This window comes from Erpetoichthys calabaricus, chromosome 8, assembly GCF_900747795.2.
Source record: "Erpetoichthys calabaricus chromosome 8, fErpCal1.3, whole genome shotgun sequence".
In the NCBI taxonomy this organism is placed as follows: domain Eukaryota; kingdom Metazoa; phylum Chordata; class Cladistia; order Polypteriformes; family Polypteridae; genus Erpetoichthys; species Erpetoichthys calabaricus.
This window is the reverse complement of record NC_041401.2, coordinates 70,972,196-70,999,272: the sequence shown is the minus strand read 5'-3', so window position 1 is coordinate 70,999,272 and position 27,077 is coordinate 70,972,196. Positions and strand designations below refer to the sequence as shown.

The 27,077-nt window shown below is 37.8% G+C and overlaps 1 protein-coding gene across 1 annotated transcript in view; it reads right to left on the bottom strand.

Moving 5' to 3' along the window:
• ncor1 (nuclear receptor corepressor 1) overlaps window positions 1-27,077 on the bottom strand; it is a 237,649-nt gene that overhangs the window by 179,371 nt on the left and 31,201 nt on the right. Inside the window, 2 exon segments of the mRNA XM_051931234.1 lie at window positions 2,134-2,255; window positions 5,436-5,613. Coding sequence (XP_051787194.1) covers window positions 2,134-2,255; window positions 5,436-5,543 — 230 coding nt within the window. The 5' untranslated portion in view covers window positions 5,544-5,613.

Here is a 27,077-nt window from a genome sequence, read left to right as displayed (position 1 = left end):
GGGGGTGGAATGGGCGTCCTTCCCCTCTCCTCCCGTTCCGCCCTCAGCGCCCGAGCGGGAGGAGAAGGTGCGACGGCGGTCCTCCAGTTTTCAGTCACGGACAATTGTATGTTGGTTCGTATCGTGCATTTTTACAATGTTACTTTCTTGGTGGTTTATTAAATTACGGATTTTTCAAATGTTAATTTTTTCCCTGTGCTTAAAAATCATTAAAAAAGCGCCGCGGGTTGGCTAGTTAGTAATAACACAATACATTGTTCAATTCATTGCTTTGTTTTGATTAACTTGTGGGTTTATTGCATCATACACAAATAACTTTATTTGTGTATATAGCGGTGTCCCACCAGGGACAACTCGTGCATAAATGGCTACATGTGGAAATATTATCAGGATGATCATGTACATTTCAGAGGGAATGTTGTAATGCAGTTTAAAATTCATCTTTCTAATCACAACCTAAAACTGCACACTACAAGTGTCAATTCTCATGGTTTCAGGCTTTTTTTTTTTTTTTTTTTTTTTTTTTTTTTTTTAAACAAGGCCTTCAAAGCTATTGATAAAATATATCAGAGGAGAACGTCAGGTCCTCTACCTATGAACTAAAGTTGAGAGAAAAAAAGATGCCTCCTTTATTACAATGAGACTTAACATTCAAACAAACCTAGCAAAGAAATGACTAAGGGAAATCATTACTTTTGTTTTGGAATTGGAGATGTGAAGTACATGTACTATCATACTAAAAATTGTATTTGAGGGAATTCCCATCTGTGTCAATGTAATGATATCCAATGACACATTCAGATGGACAGAATAAGGTTTAGATCCTTATTACTATAAAATTTTTAGATTCTAATAAGAAATGTATTTTTGTTCATCAATACTTCAAAAAGGTTTTTTAAAAAAGTTTAAAATATAAGCAAATAAGATCACTACACAAAGAAAGTAGGGTCTGATATATCAACAAATTAGGATGCCAATATATTGGGCCAATATTAGGTCTCTGCCAAAGTGTCTGTAGAACCTCTGTCGATATGATGACATTGAAGTACAGTGGGGTAAATAAATATTTTATCCTCTGCTGAATTTGTACATTTTCTCACTTAAAAATTAAAGTCTCTAATGTGTATGGTAGTTTCGTTTTAATGGAGAGAGACAGAATATCAACCAAAAATACAAAAAAAAACAAAAACACATTGCATAAAAGTTAAAAATTGATTTGCACGTCATTGAATTAAATAAGTATTTGATCCCCTACAACCCAGGGAGAATTCTGGCTTTCACAGACTGGCTGTGTGCCCATGTGGCACACAGATTTTTAATCAATCATTCAATTAATTACAGATACTCCTGATCTCAATTCGTTATGTGTATAAAGCACACCTGTCCACAGAATCAATTTCTTCCATTTCAACCTTTCCACCACCATGGGCAAGACCAAAGTGCTGTCAAAGGATGTCAGGGACAAGATTGTAGACCTGCACAAGGCTGGAATGGGATACAAGACCGTCAGCAAGAAGCTTGGTGAGAAGGTGACAACTGTTGGTATAATTATTCGGAAATGGAAATATAAAATGACCATCAATCGCCCTTGGTTTGGAGCTCCATGCAAGATCATGCCTCAATGACATGCAGATCAATTTATAACTTTTATGTAATGTGTTTTTTCTGGATTTTTGGTTGATATTCCATCTCTCTCCATCAAAATGAAACTGCCATAAAAATTAGAGACTGTTCATTTCTTTGTAAGTAAGCAAACTCACAAATTCAGCAGGGGAACAAATAATTATTTCCCTCAATGGACCTTAGTTATAGTTCTATCGGTTAATCGACAGTATCAGAAGGACTATGTATCTAAGCAAGTACACTCATCCCTGCTATTCTACTCATGAGTGTCTCCTTTAAATCATATTCAAGTAATAACTATGTTTCTGATTGCAGGCAAAAACTGAAAAATATCCTTGACTTCTGCTGGTAGCTATGATGTATTCAAATTTAAACTTAAAAATAACCATCCACTCGACACAATCAGAACATTACTATTTACATTTAAATGTAAATGTCACACCAGTGGGTCTCATGTTCACCTCTTCCTCAAAACTACAAAAATTAGTTCCAGTAGCTTTTAGAATTTACCTGTCAGAGCCTGGGTGAAATTCTGAGAGCAAGGAGGGACGTCGTCGAAGCTGTTGCTGTTGCTGCAAAATTTGAGATGCTGAGCTGACCTCTTGAGCACGAAATTCTGGAACAGCAAAATCCTGCAAACAAGAAATGAAGTTCAGATAAAATAACTTTCAATTGTGCTGTCATCTTGAGCAAGTGATATCAATCAAAGTCTGACATGGGATAATACAAATTCCATACTAACAATTACATGACCATGTCTAAATTTTGAACTAAAGTTACATTAAGCCTGGGTACTGTTTAACAAATTCATGCATACTGAAAGACTATCTATATATATATATATATATATATATATATATATATATATATATATATCTATATATATATATATATATATATATATATATATATATATCTATATATATATATCTATCTATATATATCTATCTATATATATATATATCTATATATATATATATATATATATATATATATATATATATATATATATATATATATATATATATACACACCTCTATCTATCTATCTATATATCTATATCTATATCTATATATGATAGATAGATAGATAGATAGATAGATAGATAGATAGATAGATAGATAGATAGATAGATAGATAGATAGATAGATAATGTGCAAAAGTCTGATCATGCTGTCTGTTGCGTCATCACGCTCACAGGTTATGCGTGAGCATGCACACTATTATTTCTGTATCTGATACGCGGAAAACGCTGTACTGCATGCACCCGCATTTATTCAATTGTTTGTTGACTTTGTGTGCGTCTGTTTGATGTAAGTTACGCTTTGCTGTTTATTTTATTAGAAATAATTTTCTAAAAGTAATGATAAAGCTCGTAACGTTGTTTTACCAATAAGTTCAGACAATCCTTTATGTTAAATTGTGTTCAGTTTAACATTCAAAACTGTATAAGTAAATTCATAAATGTTGCTTCTTTAGTAATATATAAGTTCTTGAAGAAAACAGACTTGGTAATAGTTGCTTAAATAGTGATTTGTTCGAGTCTGTACAGCGCTAACATATTTGGTACATTTTATTTAGTGCCTTTTGTCAACGACAGCACGTCATAGCACTCTGTTAATTTCTGCTGCCATCTACTGGCCCTTTTAGGCATTACCTGTTTTAGTGTTCTCTGAGCCTTTAATTTGCGAGTTATTTTATGTTATTGTATTTGTTCTGTTTCAGAAACCACACATAAATATTTGTCTGCAAATAAACATTTAGTTCTGCAAAGCCATTGCAACTATTCCTTCCTTTGCAACGTTCAGCAGTTAGTTGAGATCTTTCTACCTTAATTCTGGTCTGCCTCATCCTTCTTATCAAGGATTAGGATTTGGTGCCACAGACACTCACCAGTTTGACACACGCACTGTTTAACAATATATTATATATATATATATATATATATATATATATATATATATATATATACACACACACACACACACACACACACACACACACTAGGGGGCTTTGCGGTCGCTCCTCCGAAACCGCCTCTTACACAGTGATACAATGGTAAACAAATTTTTTTTTTTAACCTCCTCTGTGCTCAATCAGCTGCTGGCTTGCTGCTGCTGCCGTGCTGCATGATCTGTATGTTGCGCAGCGCTTTGAACATTTAAAAGCCTGTACAGCAGCTGTCCTTTTGTCTCACGGGACGTTAATAGTGTCTCCGAGACAATCATGTCTCATCCCCTTCCAAGACACACCTACACTGTGAGTAATTTTTCTGTGTAGTTTTTACTCACATTTTTATTATGCATCATTGTGCACTCAACAGTAATCTGTCTACTTGAACTCAAACAGGACTGCAGTAACAATTATCTCAGTACTTCCTAAGGATGCTCCAATCGGGTTTTTTAAAGAAGATACTGATCACCAATTTCATGATACTGGATCAGCCAATTCAGGTATATATTTTTTTAACATTACACTAAGCTCCTGCATATCTAAACACACAGAAGCCTTATGTCCTATATTAAAGTGTTAACTTTGGTATATTTATAATCAAACTACAGACCACAGATGTTAACTGTTTATTTTTTATTAACAAAATTAAATTCTGTAAACCTACTGTTTCAGTCACTATAAAAATGCTAAAATAAATGAAATTTCTTTAAAATGCATGCTTTAATGAATACAATACATACAAAAACATTTATCCATAATATATATTGCATAAAAGAAAATAGAATGCTTCTCACAGTTACAAGCTGTCATATTAGTTCCCGAAATGAAGTTTAATTATAAAAAAAGTACTTTTCACTTTTCTGTAACAAACAAACAAAAAAAAAAAAAAAAACATATATATAGCCTCTTGAGAGCCCCGATCAAAGCCTCCATTAACACTGCAAAGATTAAGGCTTCGCCGGCAAAGTCAAGATCAGTGAATCTTCTTCACCAACAGACCTCCCTCAGCCACTGGACCCCAGGACTATGACCAACACTCGGTCCATGCAAGCATTGAACAAGGTAGTAGCAAGAACACACCCCTGACAAACACCAGAATCAACAGGGAAAAATGCAGAGTTTCTGCCTCCACTCTGCGCAGAACTCATAGTACCAGTGTACAGGCTGGCCATGATATCCATCAACTTTGGGGGGATTCCACAAAGTCTCAGGATGTTCCATCAACTCGTCGAACAGTTTACAAAAATCGACAAAGGCTGCAAAGAAACTCTGCCGATATTCATGTTTGTGTTCGATGAGAACCCTCAGTGCCAGGATAAGCTTAAACTATGCAATTAATTTTTTTAATTCCTTTGTGTTAATTCTGCATTAAATTTGTGATTTAGTGCATTTACTTCATGATTTATGTATTAATTTTATAATTACATGTTTTAATGTTATTCACAGTTTAGTAGTCCACTTTCCTTTATGTAAGGCTAATTAATATTCAAATCCTCTCTTGCGTTCTGGTAAAACAAGCTTTGACTTTTGCTGTTTGTAAACATCACAGGAAGTTCTCACAATGTCAGTAAAACTATATTTTATAAATTCATGGCTCAAGGAGTTAACTGCTTTGTGCTAGTGTCATACACAAGAACCAGCAGCCCTCTTGATCTGTGTCTTTTTCTTCTCTACACGACTATCAATAAGCAATGCAACATTTTTCAGTTTTAGTGAATTTTCAGAATAAAAACAAAGTAGTTCAGACAGTAACAAAAAAAAAAAAGGATCACATTTCACATCACATTAAGGATCACAAGAATCATTACTGTCATTGTTTATACCCATGAAAGAACAATAGAAGCAAGCTTATAGTTTACCTGTTGGTGTCTGGAAGTTGTGAAGTTGTACTGGACAGCGTGTGGAGTATAGCGGCTCTGGTCTGTGTTGAACGATCCCTGGCTTGGAGGGTAGCCCGAACTGGACATTATCAGAAGCGCTGTCTTAATGCAAGAAGCAAATTAAGGCCAAAATATACTCATGATTTCACAGTTATACCTGAAGGCAGAAAGAAGAAACAAATATATGTATTACCCAAAAAGCAAAAAATATGTAATATAAAAAGTAAAAACAGAGACAACTGCAGATTGTAGTACAACAGTATTTGTGTTTCCAAAACAAAAACCAAATTGAATGTTAAAGATGCGTAAAAAAAATGCATTACAAAAATGCAAAATACATAGGCAGCCCATTGGTAAAGTAGTTAGCACTGCCACCTCACAGAGCCTGCATTATTGGCTCAAATCTTGTACCAAGTTTAGAACTTGCAAGTCCCAGCAATGCCTTCATGAGTTTTCCTGTTTTACTCTCACATTCCCAAATGCATGCAGTTTATGTTAACTCATTATTGCAAATTATCAGAGTGTGTGTGTGTGTGTGTGTGTGTGTGTGTGTCTGAGGCCCCTGTGATGAACTGGCACCCTCTGTATTGTGCCAGATGCTGCTGGTTCCAATTCCCTGAAATTGATTAAAGGTTACGTTGCATTATCAACATGTCATTGATATAGGCATTATTTATAAATTTAGTTTCAAGGTAAACATTATCTTTCAACTGTCAAATGTACAATGTAACAATATGTGGACAACCTTCATTGCAAAACTGTCTTAGTTTAATCAAGCTAGTTGAACAATGTTAATAGACAGATTTAAATCTCATCCAAAGAACAGTGCCATTTTTTTCAGCACCATGGGATCCATACACAGACCACAGGGTCTGTAAGCATCCCCTGATTTCCTCACCAACATTTCTTCCATCAGAAACCAAATCTTATCCCATCTCCCATCTAATCACAGGTTGGGCCAGTTACCTAGCAATTGCCCTGTTTCTTAGTTCCTGGAGATTATGGTTGGGTTATCAGTGCAATAAATGCTGTGGAGCTTTGGGTATCATTTCTGTCTTTGATACATCTGTTCTAGATTGTCAGCATTATACTACAAAAAGAACTGCAACATGTATATTAAGTCTGCTTTATACTACTGCATCGAGCCCACGCCAGAGCACATGTATCCTCCTATGGTGTAACTATGGTGCAGTCTGACGTGCACCTCCTCAAAAACGTGACTATGCATCACGATGACTCAGACCCTACGCCAACACTATGATTCCGATTGGCCAGTTTGGTAGCTGTATAGTTCCTGAAATGTGCTTCCATTTATATTGAGCTATTCTGAATTAACATTGAGCAGGGAAGGCTTGAGGAAGAAGTTAGAAAATATACACGTTTATGACACCCCATCATAACACAATAAAAACAATTAGTTGGTGATCAATTTGTGGCCCTAAATATTAGGTAAAATTGGTCTGGAATTTACCAAATGCATGGAAAGGTGAAAAAAATTTGAGGGACAAATATGTTCAGCTATGGAAGAAAATGTGCAGCACAAAGAGTAGCGAAGCCCGAAGGGCAAAAACTGCCAGCGTTTTAACAGATCATTTGATTTTCTTATCTGCTAGAAACACTGCCAACTAGTGTTCAGGCATGTGCCTGCACTACATCGTGACACAGAATTATAAACTTCTAAGAATGTAAAATTTTACTTTAAAACAGTAAAATGTTTCTGAGGCATTCTGTGTAAAATAAACAGATTTAACAAAAAATGTTCATGACTGACCATCGCCAATTTGCATCATACTTGCAGAAAACAATGTCTATGCACCCAATAACTAGTGTGCAAAGTTTTAGGCTTTTATCTTCATTAGTTGCTGCTAGATGCATTACATTTTTAGAGATTATAATTTAGTATTAGATATCTTTAACAACTGCATGTTACCCAATCTATGGCTTGCTAGAAGTTGTTTAAAAAAAAAATTTGGCCTTTTATATCTCCATAGTAAACCACATCAGTTATTTTAACTGGTGATAGGTATTAATCATGTTATAGTTCTTTTTAGCAAATAGGTACCTACCAGAAAGAAATCAAACCTTCTGTTTTAGGAGTTATTAAAAAAAATGGCAAAAAAAAAAAAAAAAACAACATTCCATGCTTGTATTTCAAATGCATATTGCCCATGAATGACAAAGTCTACCATAAAGAATATTATACTACATGAAAGAGCATGGTTTAGTTAGTAAATGCATATTCCCAGGGTTATTCAATTCTTTGCATCCAATGTGGTCAGGGTAGACTTTAGCTCCCTGTAATCTTGAATCATATATATTGTTTGCCACTTTTTTAAAATATAGAGCTAAGCATTAAACATGATCCACCTATACATTTTTTCAACCTTCAGGTTTAGGTTCAAATGAAAATTGATGGGAAAAAAAATTAGGCACACCAACTACTGGCCATGGCAGATGTGAAGAATGTTCAATGGAAGTTGTTTCATCTAGATACTGCTACTACAACCTCTTATAACAGAAAACACACAAAGCCTTACAGTTTCACAAGTCACAAAAGCTACTGTGAAGTCACCTTCAACAATTCAAATGGTCATTCATACAATCACCAGACAAATAGTGTTTCTAGTTAGTTGTTTGTGTATGTTTTCTCGTTAAAGGCAAGCAAGTTAGCAGGTGGAAATATTGAAGCATGTAGTATCAGATACCCCAGCTATGACCAAAAAAACTAAGAAATGAAAGCTCAACTGCAAAACTGAAGGCACAACAATATCCCTGTGAGTTTTATGAATCTGGACAACAACCTCTCTGCAAGGTTTGCCAGCATACCATAGACTGGACACGAAAAGATACTTGCAATGATCACTCTAGAACAAGGAGAAATTAAGATCAATGAGTGTTCCCCTTCAGGTCACAATAGAGGAAACAACAAAATTGTCAGATACAAGATGTCAGTTTGTGGAGGACTTTGTGGCCATATGTGCAGAGTCAGACAAACTGCTTGAAAAAGATGATGAAGATGCATCCTTTCTTTATCAAGCATTGTAAACAGGGAGGAGCTCTGCCAGAAAATGACAGCTGTCTTTGTCAAACTCATTTGCTTGGTGTCGGTGAACAACATATGCTTACTGTTCTTCCAAAGATTGTGGCAAGAAAATTTTACTGATTAGATCCTCCCAGGTTTTGAAAAAGTTTTATACAGATCCTCTAAGTGAGAATTTGATTTTTTCCAATTTCAAATTGTATACTGTATAACATCAGTTACCCACTGACTTAAAATACAAAAGTTAAGATTCTTACAGTTGAGCAAGATAAGTCTACATGTCAATAGTGTAATAAAGTGGTCAGTTCTAACTGTACGGGATGTATTTACCATAAGTCATTGAACCGATTAAATTATATTTAACCAATATTATTAGTCTTTCTTGCAGAAAAATGTTATTAGTGAATGGCATTGGTTGAAAATTAACAATGTTTACGGATTTAATAAACGTTTTGCCTCACGGTGACGAGGCACACAAGGTCCACATTTGACTCTTCTGTTATAAACTCAACACCTACAAACCAGGGAGGAAGAACAGGCTGCTCCTCAGATGCAATGGTCCTTAAAAGAGGGTCTCGTTTTTTTTTTACCTGTTTAAATCCCGAATTTAGCATCTTCCAGATTGGTTAGCTTTTGCTTTGTAATTATTTTAAGATATGCAATAGATGAAATTACAGATGTACAGCTTTTTAAGCTACAGATTTAATGATGTACATTTTCAATCTGCAAACATTAAAAGTTTAAGAATCATTTGAAATAATTTACAAAATTACAATCACAGGTAGTGAAGACCAGTATTTTCTGGCAGATGTTATCTTTATGTAGAAATGCAACTTTCTACCTTCTCACAGGCAGTACTTCAATCTCTTTGCAGCATCCAGCTGAATCTAAATGACATTTTAGCAGTGGTTACAGACAGTGCATCATACTGTCTGAAAGCATACGAGGAAGTATTAAAAGGGGTTAATGCCTAACAGTATGCATTAGACATGCTCGGGTCATGTCATCAATTTGGTGGGAAAGACCTCGCAGCACTATAAATACTTCAGTAAGGCTGCATCACTAGCAATATGGGTGGAGTCTGCAGTCTTCAAAAAGCCTGCCAGTAAAAGGGGATGGTGAACCTTTTTGTCACTGAAAGAGACCGCAAGTACTGGTTTGAATCACTATGGTACCGCACTGAACATATTCACCTCTACAAAAAGCTCCTTCTGCCTGAGAACTTAGCTCAGGCTGTAACAAGTATCCTAGAGCTAATTGAAACTGAGAGAAAAACTCAAAAATCTGAATCAAGGAAAAATAAGATGGTGAAAACCGAAAATCAGAAAAAATAAAACTGAATTTGTGAAAAAAAATAAAATGGATTTCATAGGGCACTAAATTTGTTTGAGTTTCAGTCAATTCCATTTTGCCTTTGTGCTCCACTAAGCTTCAGGGGCCTCATGTATAACGCCGTGCGTAGAACTCACACTATAACATGGCTTAAGCACAAAAGCAGGATTGTACGTATGCACAGAAAAATCCAGATGCAGGAATCTGTGCGCATGCAAACTTTCACGTTCTCCCACTACATAAATCCCGATCAGCGTGAAAAGTAACGCACGTGCACGCGCCTTCTGTCCCGCCCCAACTCCTCCCAGAATTACGCCTCTTTGAATATGCAAATCAATATAAATAGCCTTCTGTGAAAAGACAATGGGAAAAGCACAGGGGAAAATATAAGAATTTCAGCGAATACCAAGTGGAGGCAAAGGAAAAACGTACTATTTGTTGGTTTAAACAGTGGTATAATCAGCAAAAGAAAGCTGATCGAGTGACAGAGTGTCGGAGAAACTCGAAAGATCCAAGTCCACAAAGTCGCACAGTGCCCGAAATAAAAAAGAAATCACATATCAAAGTCGCCGTGAAAAGGCGAGTCGTAGCCCACCGTCTGAATGTCATATGAAAGCTTATTAAGGTACAGACAAAACAAATAGGCACACAGTGGGAAAAAAGCACGAAATGTCAACTTTAATCTCGAAATTTCCACTTTAATCACGTAGTTTATTTTGCCATTAAAGTAGATCATAAACTTCTTCTTAAAATCGTTTATTTTTTTATTTTTTTTTAATATTTTTATTTTATTAATTTTCATTGTAATCATTCCATACAAACAGATCAATTTATAACCCAACAAATTTGAAGACAAATCGAACCCCACCCCTGAGAAGGAGAGCTTAGCTAAAGGAAAATTGATTTAAGCTTTTTAATAAGGCAACATTAGACAAAAGAAGGGGAGAAGTAAATATCTATATAAATAAGAGATGGAGAAGGGAGTTAAATGCAATAATAGTTAATTCTCTTATTCTAAAATAATATTGATTAAATCCTGCCAAGTTTTGAAAAAATTTTGTACAGATCCTCTAACTGAAAATTTGATTTTTTCCAATTTCAAATAATATAAAACATCAGTTTCCCACTGACTTATAAGAGGAGAATTAGGATTCTTCCAATTTAACAAAATAAGTCTGCGTGCCAAGAGTGTAGTGAATGCAATCACCGTTTGTTTGTCCTTCTCCAATTCAAGTCCATCTGGAAGGACACCAAACACAGCTGTTAGTGGGATAGGAGGGATTGTGATACTAAGGCTGTCTGAGAGGCACTTAAAATTTTTTGTCCAAAATGATGTTAGTTTGGTGCAGGCCCAGAACATGTGACCCAGGGAGGCAGGAGCTTGGTTGCAGCGCTCGCAGGTTGGATCTGGCCTGGAAACATTTTGGACAGTTTTAAGCGAGACAGATGAGCTCGATATATAATTTTTAGTTGAATAATTCTATGCTTTGCGCATATAGAACTCGAGTGAATTCTCTGCTTTGCTACCTTCCACTCCTTTTCTGATATATTGATTAAGAGATCTTCTTCCCAATGTCCTCTTGGATCTTTGAAAGGTAGGGACTCTAATAAGATTTTATATATTGCGGAAATAGTGTTTGTTTCCTCGGAATTGAGCAGTATTTTTTCCAGCATTGTGGAGGGTTGCACGGTGGGGGAAATCGGGCAATTTCTGTTTAACAAAATTTCTAATTTGAAGATAGTAAAAGAAATGTGTAGCTGGGAGGTTAAATTTTGAACGTAATTGTTCAAAGATGTAAATATGTTGTCTATATAACGATCTCTGAGCATTTTAATCCCAAAACTTTTCCAGGTATTAAAAATGGATATACTTGCGAAGGTTGAAAGAGGTGGGTTCCCTTGCAGAGGTGCCACTGATAAAAGATTTTCCATCTTAAATTGCTTCCTAATTTGGTTCCATATTCTGAGTGATTAAAGCACATTGGGTTATTAGTATATTTGCGATAACTTTCGTTTATTTTACTAGTTTCTCAAGTAGCACGTTAAATGCTTTGTTCTGTACAGTAATCCCTCCTCCATCGCGGGGGTTGCGTTCCAGAGCCACCCGCGAAATAAGAAAATCCGCGAAGTAGAACCATATGTTTATATGGTTATTTTTATATTGTCATGCTTGGGTCACAGATTTGCGCAGAAACACATGAGGTTGTAGAGAGACAGGAACGTTATTCAAACACTGCAAACAAACATTTGTCTCTTTTTCAAAAGTTTCAACTGTGCTCAATGACAAGACAGAGATGATAGTTAAGTCTCACAATTAAAGAATGCAAACATATCTTCCTCTTCAAAGGAGCAAAAAAATCAATAGGGCTGTTTGGCTTGTAAGTATGCGAAGCACCACGGCACAAAGCTGTTGAAGGCGGAAGCTCACACCCCCTCCGTCAGGAGCAGAGAGAGAGTGAGAGTGAGAGAGAGAGAGAGAGAGAGACAGATTAAAAAATCAATACGTGCCCTTTGAGCTTTTAAGTATGCGAAGCACCGTGCAGCATAGTTAAAGCTGCACACAGAAGGTAGCAACGTGAAGATAATCTTTCAGCATTTTCAGACGAGCGTCCGTATCGTCTAGGTGTGCGAACAGCCCCCCTGCTCAAACCCCCTACGTCAGGATCACAGATAGTCAGCGCAAGAGAGAAAGAAAGAAAAGTAAGTTGGGTAGCTTCTCAGCCCATCTGCCAATAGCATCCCTTGTATGAAATCAACTGGGCAAACCAACTGAGGAAGCATGTACCAGAAATTAAAAGACCCATTGTCCTCAGAAACCCGCGAAGCAGCGAAAAATCCGCGATATATATTTAAATATGCTTACATATAAAATCCACGATGGAGTGAAGCCGCGAAAGGCGAAGCGCGATATAGCGAGGGATTACTGTATTTGATCTTCTATGTGCTCTGTGTGTGTGAATCACTACGTGCTTCCGTTCTTTCTCTTTCTCCGACACGATACAGAATCCATTACATTCGTGATATTACAGCTCTCTGAATAATTAAAATACTGAGATGTATACGTGATATCATTTTCATGATGATAGGAATGAAAGCATGTTATTAAACATGGGAACACGGTGGCGCGGTGATTGTTCATATCTCACGCAAGAGTCTTGCTGCGCCATGTGTGACCTTCGATGAAATAATTTATTACAGAAGTACTGTCTCTTTCAAACGTACTAACCTCCAATTCCTGTCCTTACTTTTCTTTCTCCAAATGCCCAATCGCCCACACCAATCAGCTCTGTAATAGACGTTAAGCCATCTGTAAGCTTAGAACGCCGTGTTTCTTCAAAACTTTTAAGGAACATTGAAATATCTTCGTAGTACATGTTTAATTATTCTATCCGTCTATCTTTCCAGTGTCGCGTCAGCGCAAGAATACAACGCAATGCAGGAACAATCCCTGAACTAGCTAGCGCTGCGGCACCATGTCCTCACATGTTTAATTATTAACAATACGGATTATTTAAATGAAGTTAAAGTTTTATCTGTATAATATAATCAACATATTTTGCTGCATTTCATCTTAAAAATGAATACCGTCATCATATGTAAATACGTGCTTTATAAAGTGGCGCAGGTTGTGCAATATTATAACTGTAGTGCAAGTTTACAGTGAGGTAATTGTACTTATAAGTAAACAGTTCTACAAGGAGCACTTGATGGACTGATTGAGTGCATTTAGAGTTCTTGGGATGAAACCTTTTCTAAACCGTGAAGTCCGTACTGGGAAGTCTCTATAAAGCGTTTTGCCGTGGCTCAGGCAGCGTCTGCTTCATGCTGTATACCAATATTTCTCTTTCCAATCCGAGCTGTGATTCCCCACTCAGATACAGTGATATAAATACTCCGAGTGGTGCAGCGAGAGTAATATGGAAAAAGATGATCTGCTGTGGCAACCCTTAACGGGAGCAGCTGAAAGAAGAAGAAGATGCAGTGAGAGTTACAACGCTAAAGCAGTTATGGTATTTGGAATACTATGGCTATTCCCTGGACCATTATATTGCTGCAGGTTAATTACAATCGGATGCATTACACTAATAAACAATATGCAGTTAGTTTCAGTGTATTTATAAAGCAGCGTCAGGAATGTGGATCTAAGAAAGAAAGGTGATCACACAAGGAACAGTAGCACTGCTTTGACGCTGGGTGCCGCCAGTCTGCAAAACCGATCGGAGAAATTGCATAAGCCAAGGTATGAGTTACCGTGGAAATGTGCGTGGCTTTACGCCAAGTTTAGGTTTTATACATCGCAATTTGAGCGTGGAAACAGGAAAATGCAACATTTCTGTGCGTACGCACCGTTTATACACGAGGCCCCAGGTGATTGTAAAACATTTATTCTTCACAAAAAGTATTCCAAAGATTTAGCACTTACCCTTATTAATTTCCAGGGTGTGACAGTGATACCTCACTCTAGTGGCCATTTTGGAGGTGCTTTTGGAACTTACTGGGCTTTATGTGCTTTGGGTCTCTTAGTCCATGAAACAATTATTATAGTAACTTTAAAGTCTCCATTTTAAAGTCCAGTGTGAATAATACATATTTAGTTACCTCAGGCAAAACACGTGGCATCACACTTAGTCTGCACATTAGTTCTCTGATGAATCTTTTTGTCACAAGTTACGTTTTTACTTCCTTGAACATTCATGGACTGAATTCTACTAAGTGCAGATCATGCTACCTCAAAGTTTTGCACAGATTAAATACAGAAGTGGCCCTGATTCGAGAAAACCACTTCACAGTCAAATGATGTTGCAAGATGCAAAAGTAGCTTTTATCATGTTGTGTCTTCCTTTTTAAGTCACTGATTTTGGCGATGCATAAGCTGAACATTACAATCTAGGTCATGGTAGTCACAACAAAGGAAGGTTTTGTACACTAAAATTGTGTTTATTGGTGACACAATCCCTCCTAACCCATTAATAGCTGTGTTTGGTGTTCTTCCAGATGGATTTGAAGTGGAGAAGGACAAGCAAACTGTGATTGCATTCACTACACTTTTGGCATGCAGACTTACTTTGTTAAATTGGAAGAATCCTAATTCTCCTCTTATAAGTCAGTTGGAAACCGATGTTTTATATTACCCTAAGTTCTTGTCTATAAGCCGGACTCATGTATTAGCCGGAGACCAAAAATCATACGAATTTTTAAAATAAAATCGTATCATAGATAAGCCGGACTCATGGATAAGCCGAACGTACTATAACCTATAACTAATAGAAGGGAGGGGAGGTCAGTGGTCTCACTCGCGCCCATTTAATTTCTTTAAGGGGGGAGAGAGTGTGAGATATTGCCGTCTCTCTCACTCCCCGCATGGCGCGGTTGGAGCGGCCGGAGCGCGTTCTTTCTGCTCTGGGCGTCGCCGAGTCAACACGAGCGCGTAGCGGGCATTTAAATTGTGATTTTATATGTAAGCAAATTTAATATATATCGCGGATTTCTGCGGACAATGGGTCTTTTAATTTCTGGTACATGCTTCCTCAGTTGGTTTGCCCAGTTGATTTCATACAAGGGACGCTAATGGCAGATGCCTGAGAAGCTACCCGGCTTACTGTTCTCTCTCTCTTGCGCTGACTATCTGTGATCTGACGTATGGGGATTGTGCAGGGGGGCTGTTTGCACACCTAGACGATACAGACGCTCGTCTAAAAATGCTGAAAGATTATCTTCACGTTTGCTATCTTTTGTAAAGCTGATTCCTGAAAAGACATGCTGCACAGTGCTTCGCATACTTAAAAGCTCGAAGGGCACGTATTTGATTTTTGACTGAAAAACAAACTCTCCCTCTCTCTCTCTTTGTCTGCTCCTGACGGACGGGGGTGTGAGCTGCCGCCTTCAACAGCTTTGTGCCGCGGTGCTTCACATACTTAAAAGCCAAACAGACATATTGATTTGTTTGCTTCACTGCTTTGAAGAGGAAGATATGTTTGCATTCTTTTAATTGTGAGACGGAACTGTCATCTCTGTCTTGTCATGGAGCACAGTTTAAACTTTTGAAAAAGAGACAAATGTTTGTTTGCAGTGTTTGAATAACGTTCCTGTCTCTCTACAACCTCCTGTGTTTCTGCGCAAATCTGTGACCCAAGCATGACAATATAAAAATAACCATATAAACATATGGTTTCTACTTCGCGGATATTCTTATTTCGCGGGTGGCTCTGGAACGCAACCCCCGCGATGGATGTATAAGCCGGACTTATGTATAAGCCGATATTCTATTTTTTCATTTTCACAACTTTTTTTCCTTAGATAAGCCGCGGCTTATTGACAAGAACTTAGGGTATTTGAAATTGGAAAAAATCTAATTCTCAGTTAGAGGATCTGTACAGAATTTTTTCAAAACCTGGCAGGATCTAATCAATAATATTTTAGAAGAAGAAGAAATAATTATTCCTGCATTTCTTTTCCTTCTCCATTTATATTTTTTGCCCTATTAAACTCAACAATTTAGGCATGTTTACTAGCCTTAAGTATTACTCCTTTGGCCATGGCTCTCCTTCTCAGGGGTGGGATTTGATTTGTTTTCAATCCTATTTTTTGTAAAAACTGATCTATTTGTATGAAATGATTACAATAAAATTAATAAATTAAAAAAAAAAAAAAATTGTTTTTATTTTGGTATACCCCCAAACCACATTTCACAAGTATTTTTTTTCTTGAAATAACTATACAGCTTTCTAAGCTTTCTTATTTTAAGTTGATTGTGGGTACTAATGTTATGATATAGCCATGTTCCGATAATTACCCTGTGAAATTAGCAGTTACTGTAAGTTGCATTCATGTACAGAAGCAATAGGTTATCTCTGCAATGATATGAAGACAGCATTAGGGCCATGAATCCTTCAGAAAACAAAATACTTCAGCGAAATATTCTAATAGGCATAAATCATACTCTGGAATTGATAATATATTCTTATCATCTATATTACTAAACCACAGTTTAATTTATGCACGGACGGCGGACGCACTGCACGCGCACTGCGTCTCAGAGTCAAACCCAGCGGCTTCCCAGAGTTGGTAGGTGGCGCCCAAACAACACAACCTGTGAACTAAACCTGCTCTAATCCACTGTGCCATAACGGAAACTCAGTATTAAAAGTAAGAGTTGTACCTAACGACACAGCCACAGAGAAACAAAAACGAGACAGCATGGATAAAAACAATAAACGGAGGCTCCTACAACACGCTTCACAAACACCAGAAGCAAAGAAGTCACGGGTCCAAAAAGAAACCGCTTAACTAACAGAAATACAAAAACGAGCCCGAAAACATAAAAACAATGAACGAAGGCGCCTACAACGCGCCTCTGAAACAACACAAGCAAAGGAGTCACAGCTCCAAAAACAAAGAGCTTAACGATTACAAATACAAAACCGAGCCCGTATGGATAAAAACAATGAACGAAGGCACCTACAACGCGCTTGTGCAACACCAGATGCAAGATGGCACGGATCCAAAAAGAAACTGCAGAAAGGCTACAAAGTCGTTTAAAAGGTTCAGTATTCCAACAAAGAAAAAGCCAAAGACAGGAACGACGGACAGACGCTGAACAATTCCGCCAGGTAGCTGAGAACGCATTCTATAATGAGTCCACTGTTCATGAAAATTCATTGGGATTAATGAGTGTCATTTGCAGTCATTGTCATTCACTTAACTTCCTTCAAGAAAAAACTGCCAGTACAACTGATGAGTTTACACGTTGTTGTCAAAAAAGTCAGGTTAAGCGGTCTCCTTTGGATGAATATCATGAATATTTACGGAATCTTTTGACTAACAATGCACCCGAAAGTAAAAGCTTTATGGAATGCATTAGATCCTACAATTGTTCATTTGCTTTTGCGGTTAATATCAAGCCGCCACCTGTGAATGGCCCATACTGCTTTCGCGTGTGTGGACAAATATTGCATCGGATTGGAACTGTGCACCCTGAGCCAAATCACGATCGCAAATTTGCACAAATTTACGTGTTAGATCTAGATGACGCAGTTTATCAACGAATGAACCTGCCTGAAAACAAGCAATGCACAGAGCTGATAATGAGAAACGTAGCTGAAGTCATAAACAATCACCCATTAGCAAACTCTATAAAAATGCTACATGAGGTTGAAAAAGAAGCCAATACAAAAGCCGAGGCGGAGGGTGTGGCACCAACTAAAATTGCCTTAGTGCTAATAAAGGACAAAGAACAGGATCCAAGACGATACAATGTTCCCATCGTTAATGAAGTGGCAAATGTGTTTCAAAGTAAAGACGGTGAGCCTCCGTTTCACCGCGATATTGTCATGCATTTACGTCCTCATGGAACCAACCAACCTAAATTCCAACGCGTGGACATTTGTTTTCCCAAACTTGATACTTTGACATGCCCCATTCTGTTTCCAACTGGCCAGGAAGGATGGAGTGCTGGCATTTGCAGATATAAAAAAATCAAGCAGAGAAAAGATCACATGTATCAATGAAAGAATATTTTTCCTACAGACTCTCAGTAAGACATGAGTTTAATCCATTAATCAATGCAGGAAAGCTAACTCAACAATATATAGTTGATGTTTACATTCGAGCTGGATTATGATTCCTAACAGTACATGACTTCTACCTAACGACACAACCACAGAACAACAAAGACGAGACCGCATGAATTAAAACAATACACAGAGGCTCCTACAACACGCTTCAGAAACACCACAAGCAAGGACGTCATTAAATGAGCCCGTATGGATAAACACAATGAACGAAGGCGCCCACACAAAGAAACCGCTTTAGTACAAATGTGTTTGGGAACAGAAAGTGATTGCCATTCTTGGATTTGCGATTCTTTCGAGAATCGCAGGCTTACTGGTTTTAATAGGTTACAAGCTTGAAACATGCCCTTTTTAGCTCATCCTCCACATCTTACCATAGATATTTTGTCATTAAGCATAGTATCCTGTCCTAGTATTCTCAGGTATCTAGATGTCATTTCAATACCATGTAAACAAACCAACAATTTGGTGAGCAGTTCAGGACTGGGTTAAAAGAATTTCTGTCTATTAATGTGGGCAGTGCCTCAGATTCCAGTATTCTATTGGAAGCTATTAAAGGTTTTGTGAGAAAATTCATTCTTGTTTTACTCCCACTTAGCATTAATCAGAATAAAAAAAAATTAAGAGCTTGAGAAAGCATGTTCACACAAAAAGTTTAGATTTAGAAGCACAGATATTTACTATAAAAGCAGAGCTGAATGCACTATTACATAGGCATGCTTAATTACAAAAACAACGCACAAGAAGCCATGTTATTATATCAGGAGCTAGCCCAAATAAACTCCTTGCTATGCAACTATGGAGAAATTAATCCATCACCTCTATTCCAACTTTAAAAAAACAAATTGGGATAATTAATTAGGGATTGTAAATTAATTAATATTGCTTTCAATGACTCACCTAAATCCTAGCATAAATACTGGCTTACACTTTCACTTTAGTTAACTATAGATATAGACCCTTGTCACAGATTAACACAGATGTTAAATTGTCAGCTAAAATTGTAACCTGTAGACTGAAAACTACAACACATAAATTAATACACCCTGTCTAAAATGGTTTTATTAAAAACTGATTAGAATCTGGCATTGTCAAGTGTTTCTTATCGATACAGCTTTCACTTTTCCCCTAAATATGGCCGGTTACTAGAGGCTGAAAAAGTATCTGACTGTTTGGACTGATCATATGTGAGATTTGGCAGGTCTTAAAACACATGGGTGCTTTGGTCCTGAATTCATCAAAGATGGTCTAAACTATATAATCCACCCATAATGCAGTAATTATTTACAATTCAGTCTAATGCTGAATGATTAATTGCATTTTTACCTTTATTGTGACAAGTCATTTCCGTTGCAAACCTATTGCTGCATTAAATATGCAGCAGTGATGAACTTAAGCTGCAATTAAATTAGGCAAATAACTAAACTACAAACTAAAAGGCTCAGAGCAGAGTCTCTTTCACACTGCCGACACTCCTAGAAAACAATTTCACAATATGCATAAAAGGAGCAACAGCAACTCAATGTCCATCAACTCGTTTACTGGCAAAGGCAGCGACAACATAGATATACTACAGACAGAAAATTCTGACTTAAAAGCAGAAGATTTGGTCCACAAACAAGCTAGCAAATCTGTCATATGGCAGTACTTTGGCTTTAAATGGGAAGACCATTTACAATCTCAAGTTTTGAATGTCCGTCACCATAGGAGACCTGGACCTGGTGTCAAAATTAATTAAATGCAGGCCATTACCCACTACTTGTGTAAAGACATGCCACTGATAAATACAGTGGAAGAAAAAAAGAGAAAAAGAAAAAAAAAAGGGGTTATGTGCACCTTATCAACAAGCAGAACAACATTGCCCTACACAAGTCTGACAATTCACTTCATCGACATGACTATGAATTAAATACTTAGTGTTTACAGCTACTTCCCCGAAGAACACAGTGGAGAAAATATAGCTATGGGATTATAGGAGGCATTGGCTAGCTGGTGTTTATGCAAAGATGGGCTAGTGTGTTTTACTACTCACAACGCGAAAAATATGATCAAAGCTACTTAAGTAAATGACTGGGCCAGAAGTCAGTGTTTGGGACACAGACTGCACCTTGCTATCAGCAAACGTTTATTTTATTTCAGAAATTTACTGGCTGATAAAGAGTAATGTGAAGTTAAAAAGGTTTGCTGTTCTGTTATGCCTTACACTACTTATATTAACCGTGTTTGCCAGACACTTTTTGGGTGACTTTATGCGAGTGTAATATAGTTATAGGCAAGGGGCACATGTAAATCAACATTTCCCCTGTTTAACTTTTAGTCAGCACAGCATGCAGCATTTAGATTGGTAAAAAAGCTAGAGCTAGCATATATATTACAGTGTTAATAAAGCTGTTGTTAACTGCTGTTAAAGGTGAAACATGCATTGATTGTGGTGCAGGGATGTGCAGAAAGCTGGCAAGACATTTCTCCCACAGCTAAAAAAGCGAATGGTCTTCTAGCCCAACCAGATTGGGTCCAAAGCAGAAAATGGTTGAGTGCAACGCCAGGCTTTGTCACAACTCCCATCTGATGACAGAAAGACACAGCATCTGGTTGGAACATGGCAGGACATAGAGGTCCTTGAGTCAGTGAATAAGGCACTGTAGCCACTTCAGGAATTTACAGAGGCACTGTCTGGAGAGTACTACGTTAGTGGCACTTATGTGCAACCAGTACTTCACTTGTTGATGATGAAAATACTTGAAAACACATTAGAAGGACAGTATGGGAGTAGTACTACTACTACTTCTTTCAGCTGCTCCCATTTGGGGTTGCCATAGCAGATCATCTTGTTCCATATCTTCCTGTCCTGTACATCTTGATCTGTCACACCCATCACCTGCATGTCCTCTCTTAGCACATCCATAAACCTCCTCTTAGGCCTTCCTCTTTTCCAATTGCCTTGCAGCTCTCTCTCGCCTCTGCACATTTCCAAACCAATGCAATCTTGCCTCTCTGACTTTGTCTCCCAACCATCCAACCTGAGCCGACCCCAAAAAATGTACTCATTTCTAATCCTGTTTATCCTCGTCACACCCAAAGCAAATCTTAGCATCTTTAACTCTGCCACCTCCAGCTCTGTCTCCTGATTCCTGGTCAGTGCCACCGTCTCCAAACCTTATAACAAAGCTGGTCTCACTACTGTCCTGTAGATCCTCACTTTCACTCATGCTGATAACCGTCTAGTGCTGGGCGGTATGACCAAAATTCTATATCACGGTATTTTTTCAAAATTATACCGGTTTCACAGTATTTTTTTCCCCATGCATGAGTGGATGTTAACCACATTTTCCACTGCAATTACTGCAGTAGACTGGCTAAGAATATCCTATTCCACTGTCATGAGCATTGTACAAAAAATTTTTAATGTGCACACATGTATTAATACAGGTTTGCATGAGCCCATAAAGTGATAGTTTTCAAGGGGGTGGCACTAATGAAGAGAAGTAATCACATTGCATGACAGATGCAGTCAAAATATAGAACCTTTTTTTTTTTTTTTTAACAAAGTTTGCAACCAAGACATTTTCACTTTAATTTTGACGCTTATGTCGAGATTAAAGTCGACACTTCCACTTTAATTATAAAATAAACTTTGAGAATAAAGTAGAATGTCGTAAACTAAACTTCATTCTAAAATCAATGTTTAATTTACTAGATTTTCTGAAACCCCATCATATGTTAATGTAGCACATTAAATGCTTTGCGTTAAGTGTTCCCCAACCCAGTTGTTAATCACTACGCTTCTTAAACTGACTTCCACTTGCACTAAGAGGAGGCGCCGGCAGCAATCACCGCACAGAATACATTCACTTCATTCCTGCTCTCTGAAAATTTAGAATGCTAAGATATATACTTGATATCATTTTCAGGATGAAATGCATTAAAGCAGGTATTAAACATGCACGGTAGTGAGGCGGTAGTGCTGCTCCCTCGCAGTAAGTGGTCCCCAGGTGTATGTTCAGTGTAGAGAACTTTATGGCAGGTGTGACGAGGCTCCATAAAACTGGATGTATGAATGGGTATCGCACAGGTTTAACTTAAATATTGTGTAAATGTTGGGTTTGTGATCTGGTGGTCGGAGACATAAACACAGAATTCAATGAATGTTCTTCTGAGCGGGCTTTCTTTATTGCATGCGTGCTGTCTGTCTGACGTACCAAAACCCCAGTTCCTATCCTTCCTTTTTCTTTCTCCATATAACCAATCACTACACAATAAACGTCTTTGTGAAATTAAAACTAGTTATAAACTTAGCCCACGGAGTGTTCAGAACTTTAAAAAAAAATCTTCTATATACATATTTAATTATGCCATCCATTCAGGGTTGCGCCCATCCCAGCAAGCATGGTGTACAAGTCAGAAGCAAATGACAGTCCTGAATGAGTTGCCAGCACATTGCAGGGTGAATACGAGCAAAACATACACTAGCAGGGTTAATATAGCATAACAAAACTCCACATCCTACATGACTTTGAAAGGAAACTGCAGCACACCGAGTAAACCCACCAGAAAAACATGCAAATTCAATGCAGGGTACACCCGAGACACCCTTGCTGCGAGGCAGCAGTGCAACCTCCATGCCGCCGTGCCCCCGACATGATTAATACATGCTTTAATGCATTTCATCATGAAAATTATATCAAGTATTTATCTTAGCATTCTAAATGTTCAGAGAGCAGGAATATCATGAAGTGAATGTATTATGTGCGGCTATCGCTGCCGGCGCCTCCTCTAGTAAAATCTAGTAAATTAAATATTCATTTTACGATGAAGTTTAGTTTACAATGTTCTACTTTAATGACAAATTATGAGAATAAAGCCAACATGTCGACTTTAATCTTGAAATAAACGGCGAGAATAAAGTAGAAATGTCGAGAATAAAGTCAACATGTCGACTTTATTCTCGTCATAAATGTTGAGATTAAAGTGGAAATGTCGAGAATAAAGTCAACATGTCAACTTTATTCTCATCATAAGCGTCGAGATTAAAGTGGAAATGTCGAGAATAAAGTCAACATGTCGTCACATTATTACACAGTACCCAGGTACATTACACTGTATTGAAAAAAATAAAACAGGTACAACTTGGCTTGCAGTACTATCCAGTAGTATAGAAACAGTATTTACACATTTGAACATAGTGGTCCACATCCGACCTTTTAAAACCAAAGTATCTGCAAGCAATGGACGGGACTCATTTTTTTCGGCAAAAGTTCTTGTGTGTCATCATGTTCAACTTTATTGTCAGCTACAGCTTCAGTTTCGGAATGTTCTCTGTCCATTTTCATCGTGCATGTACTCCATTGCATGCCTATTTAGCAGTGTAGCAGTGAAAAAGAGCCTCCGTGCAACACCTACACTAACGCATGCATAGACATATATAGATAGACGCCGCATTCACTGTGTTGCCCAGTTGACATGATACGTCAGCGCGTACGCCATATTGCGAGTGGCAAAAGTGCCATTTAAACTAATACAGGTAAACGTAGAAGAAACCCGGGTTTTCTGATGAAAAAACAATAACGTTTAAAACAGTATCGTTTACATACAACAGATTTTGGCGAATCATTTAAATGCAATTATTTATATACATTTATACACTAATAATGACAATTATTAAATAATAATAATAATTATTATTAAATAATTCCTCCCATATAAGTAACATTTCTCTGACTGCCTTCTTCCATCTCTGAAACACTTCTAGACTTTGTCCTGTTCTTATGCAACACAGCACTGAAGTATTGGTTAATGCCCAAGTCACCTCACATATAGATCACTGTAATGCTATTCTATCTGGCATCCCACAAAAACTTATCCATCGCTTACAACTTCTTCAAAATTCTGCTGCCAGGATAATAACCTGCTGTTCTCAATCCACTGAACATATTACACCTATTCTCTCTCTACTTTCACTGGCTCCCTGTTAACTACAGAATACAATACAAAATACTGCTCTTAACGTTTAAAGCTCTCCACAACCTCGCTGATCTCCCCCAGACTTACACTCCTCTCGCTCACTCAGATCCTCATCTGTAGCTCTACTTTCTGTACCGCACATCAAACTCTGTTCTATGGGAGCTTGAGCATCTCTCATAGTGCTCCTCAACTCTGGAATTCTCTTCCCTCTCATATACGTCAGCTCGATTCAATAACACATTTTAAAACTACCCTCAAAACTTATTTTTTCAAACTGGCATACTAATTGTGAATTTTGCACAGTTACTGCCAGTTATCTTTGTTTGTCTTTCTTTTAACAGTGAAATGATACACTCAATGACAAAAATAAACAATTTTATTGTATACAAATTGGTTTAATAATTTCTGAAAACATTTCACTCATTCCTCTGTCAATCTCTCTCTCACACACACACACACACACACAATGTGGTTACTTAAATATATACAGGATAGGATCTAAAATCCATGAAACAGAACTGTCTTACATAGCTTTTTCTGTGTGTTGCCACTCTGTAATTTGAGAGTACTCAGTCTGGAAATATGGTGCAGCCTTAGTTTCTGGAAGTCAGACACAACTAAAGACATGAGCATAAAATGACGGTTGTCAATTTCAAACTGTGTTTCATCAATGTGCTCAGTGAGAAAAACACATCATCTGAACCAATCTCAGCCTGAACAAACCGATTGATCAAAGATACAGTACACTGACAGCTTGCCCTAATGTCGACTGTCGGATAACACGCTCAGCTACTTTGACCACCTTGACTAACCCCTCAGAAGGAATCGTCAAACCTCCTTTGTTTTTTTAATGTGAGCAAGTGGTAGCTTTGATCATGTGATGCCGGTACAACATCTGTTACCAAACTAGCACGGCAGGACAGGACAGCATCACAGGACAGCTTTCTCAAAATCCCGTCTAAGGGCTACCTCCCACTGCTTCCTGAGGTGGATTTCTTTGGGAAACCTTCAAAGTTTGAGAAATGTTAACAGCTAACAACAATCTACATAGTTAGTGACTAAATGCGTTTAGCCAAAACGTTGTTTGGAGGCTCACTTGAGCACATAAATGCATAGCTTTGCTAGCTCAGCCTGGCGTAGCTAAAAAGTTAAGATTATAAAACAGGATTTTCTAATGGCCAAATAGAACCAAAACAATTGTTCAACTTTACCTATGAAATGTAATCCCTGTGATCTGGTTTGGAGTATACAGCAGTTTGTACAATCCCAAGTAGCACCTGCGTGAGACATCTTTATCCATTACTTCACTCCACAGCAGTACCACTTGCAATATGACGGCAACGTTGACGTACGATGCTGCTGGTCATGAGGCGTCTTGTAATTCTATGTCTATGAACGCATGTACTCCGTTGTATGTGATTAGCGGTGTAGCAGTAAAAAGGGTCCCCCCTTGAACAGATTCCTGCTGCGCCACGTTCCGAACATAGTTTAGGCAATTTAAACCAGTGTTGCGGTATAAGAAAAATCCATATCATAACAAAAATAAAAAATGGTCCTGGTATAAACCGGTGTACCACCCAGCACTATAACTGTGTCACAAATTACTCCAGACACTCTTCTCCACCCATTCCACCTTTTTCCTCTCTCTTCCACAATCCCCATTACTCTGTACTATTGATCCCAAGTATTTAAACTCATCCAAATTTGCCAACTCAACTTCCTGCATCCTCACCATTCCACTGACCTTCCTCTCATTCACACACATGTATTCTGTCTTGTTCCTACTGACCTTCATTCCTCTCCTCTCTAGAGCATATCTCCATCTCTCCAGGGTCTCCTCAACCTACTCTCTACTATCGCTACAGATCACAATGTCATCAGCAAACACTATAGTCCAAGGGGACTCCTGTCTAATCTCATCTGTCAACCTGTCCATTACCACTGCAAATAAGAAAGGGCTCAAAGCTGATCCCTGATATAATCTCACCTCCACGATGAATGCATCCGTCACTCCTACCTCAGACCTTACCACTGTCACACTTCCCTCTTACATACTTCTCTGCCACTCTCGACTTCCTCATACAATACCACAACTCCTCTCGAGGCACCCTGTCATATGCTTTCTCCAGGTCCACAAAGACACAATGCAACTCCTTCTGGCCTTCTCTAAACTTCTCTATCAACATCCTCAGAGCAAACATTGCATTGGTTGTGCTCTTTCTTGGGATGAAAACATACTGCTGCTCACTAATCATCATCACCTCCCTTCTTATTTTAGCTTCCACTACTCTTTCCCATAACATCATGCATGCTTCGTGGAGTACATGGTGAGAGAATACAGGAACACCACAGCTCATACTATATTAAACACTGCTACTTTCCTTGATCCATTATTCAAGACAACCTGCATGTGCCCAAAAAAACCCCACAGACGTCAAGACAAAAGTTATTGTCTGAAAGGACTATGACACAAAAGTTTTTTTTGTTTTTTTTTTTTTTAATTATTATTTGGCATGATTGATGGGTGAAGAGTTTCAAATACAACTGGCATATATTTAAAAATACTTGCATGCTCAAATCATCTCTCTCTCTCTTAAATTAGCCTGCTGTTAATAGCACAACAAGTACAGCCAGTTTAGAGTATGGGGTGCAGTGGAGCAATATAGTCACAGACCACCACAGTGAGAATAGGCAGAAGATGACACTGCTGCTGCTGCT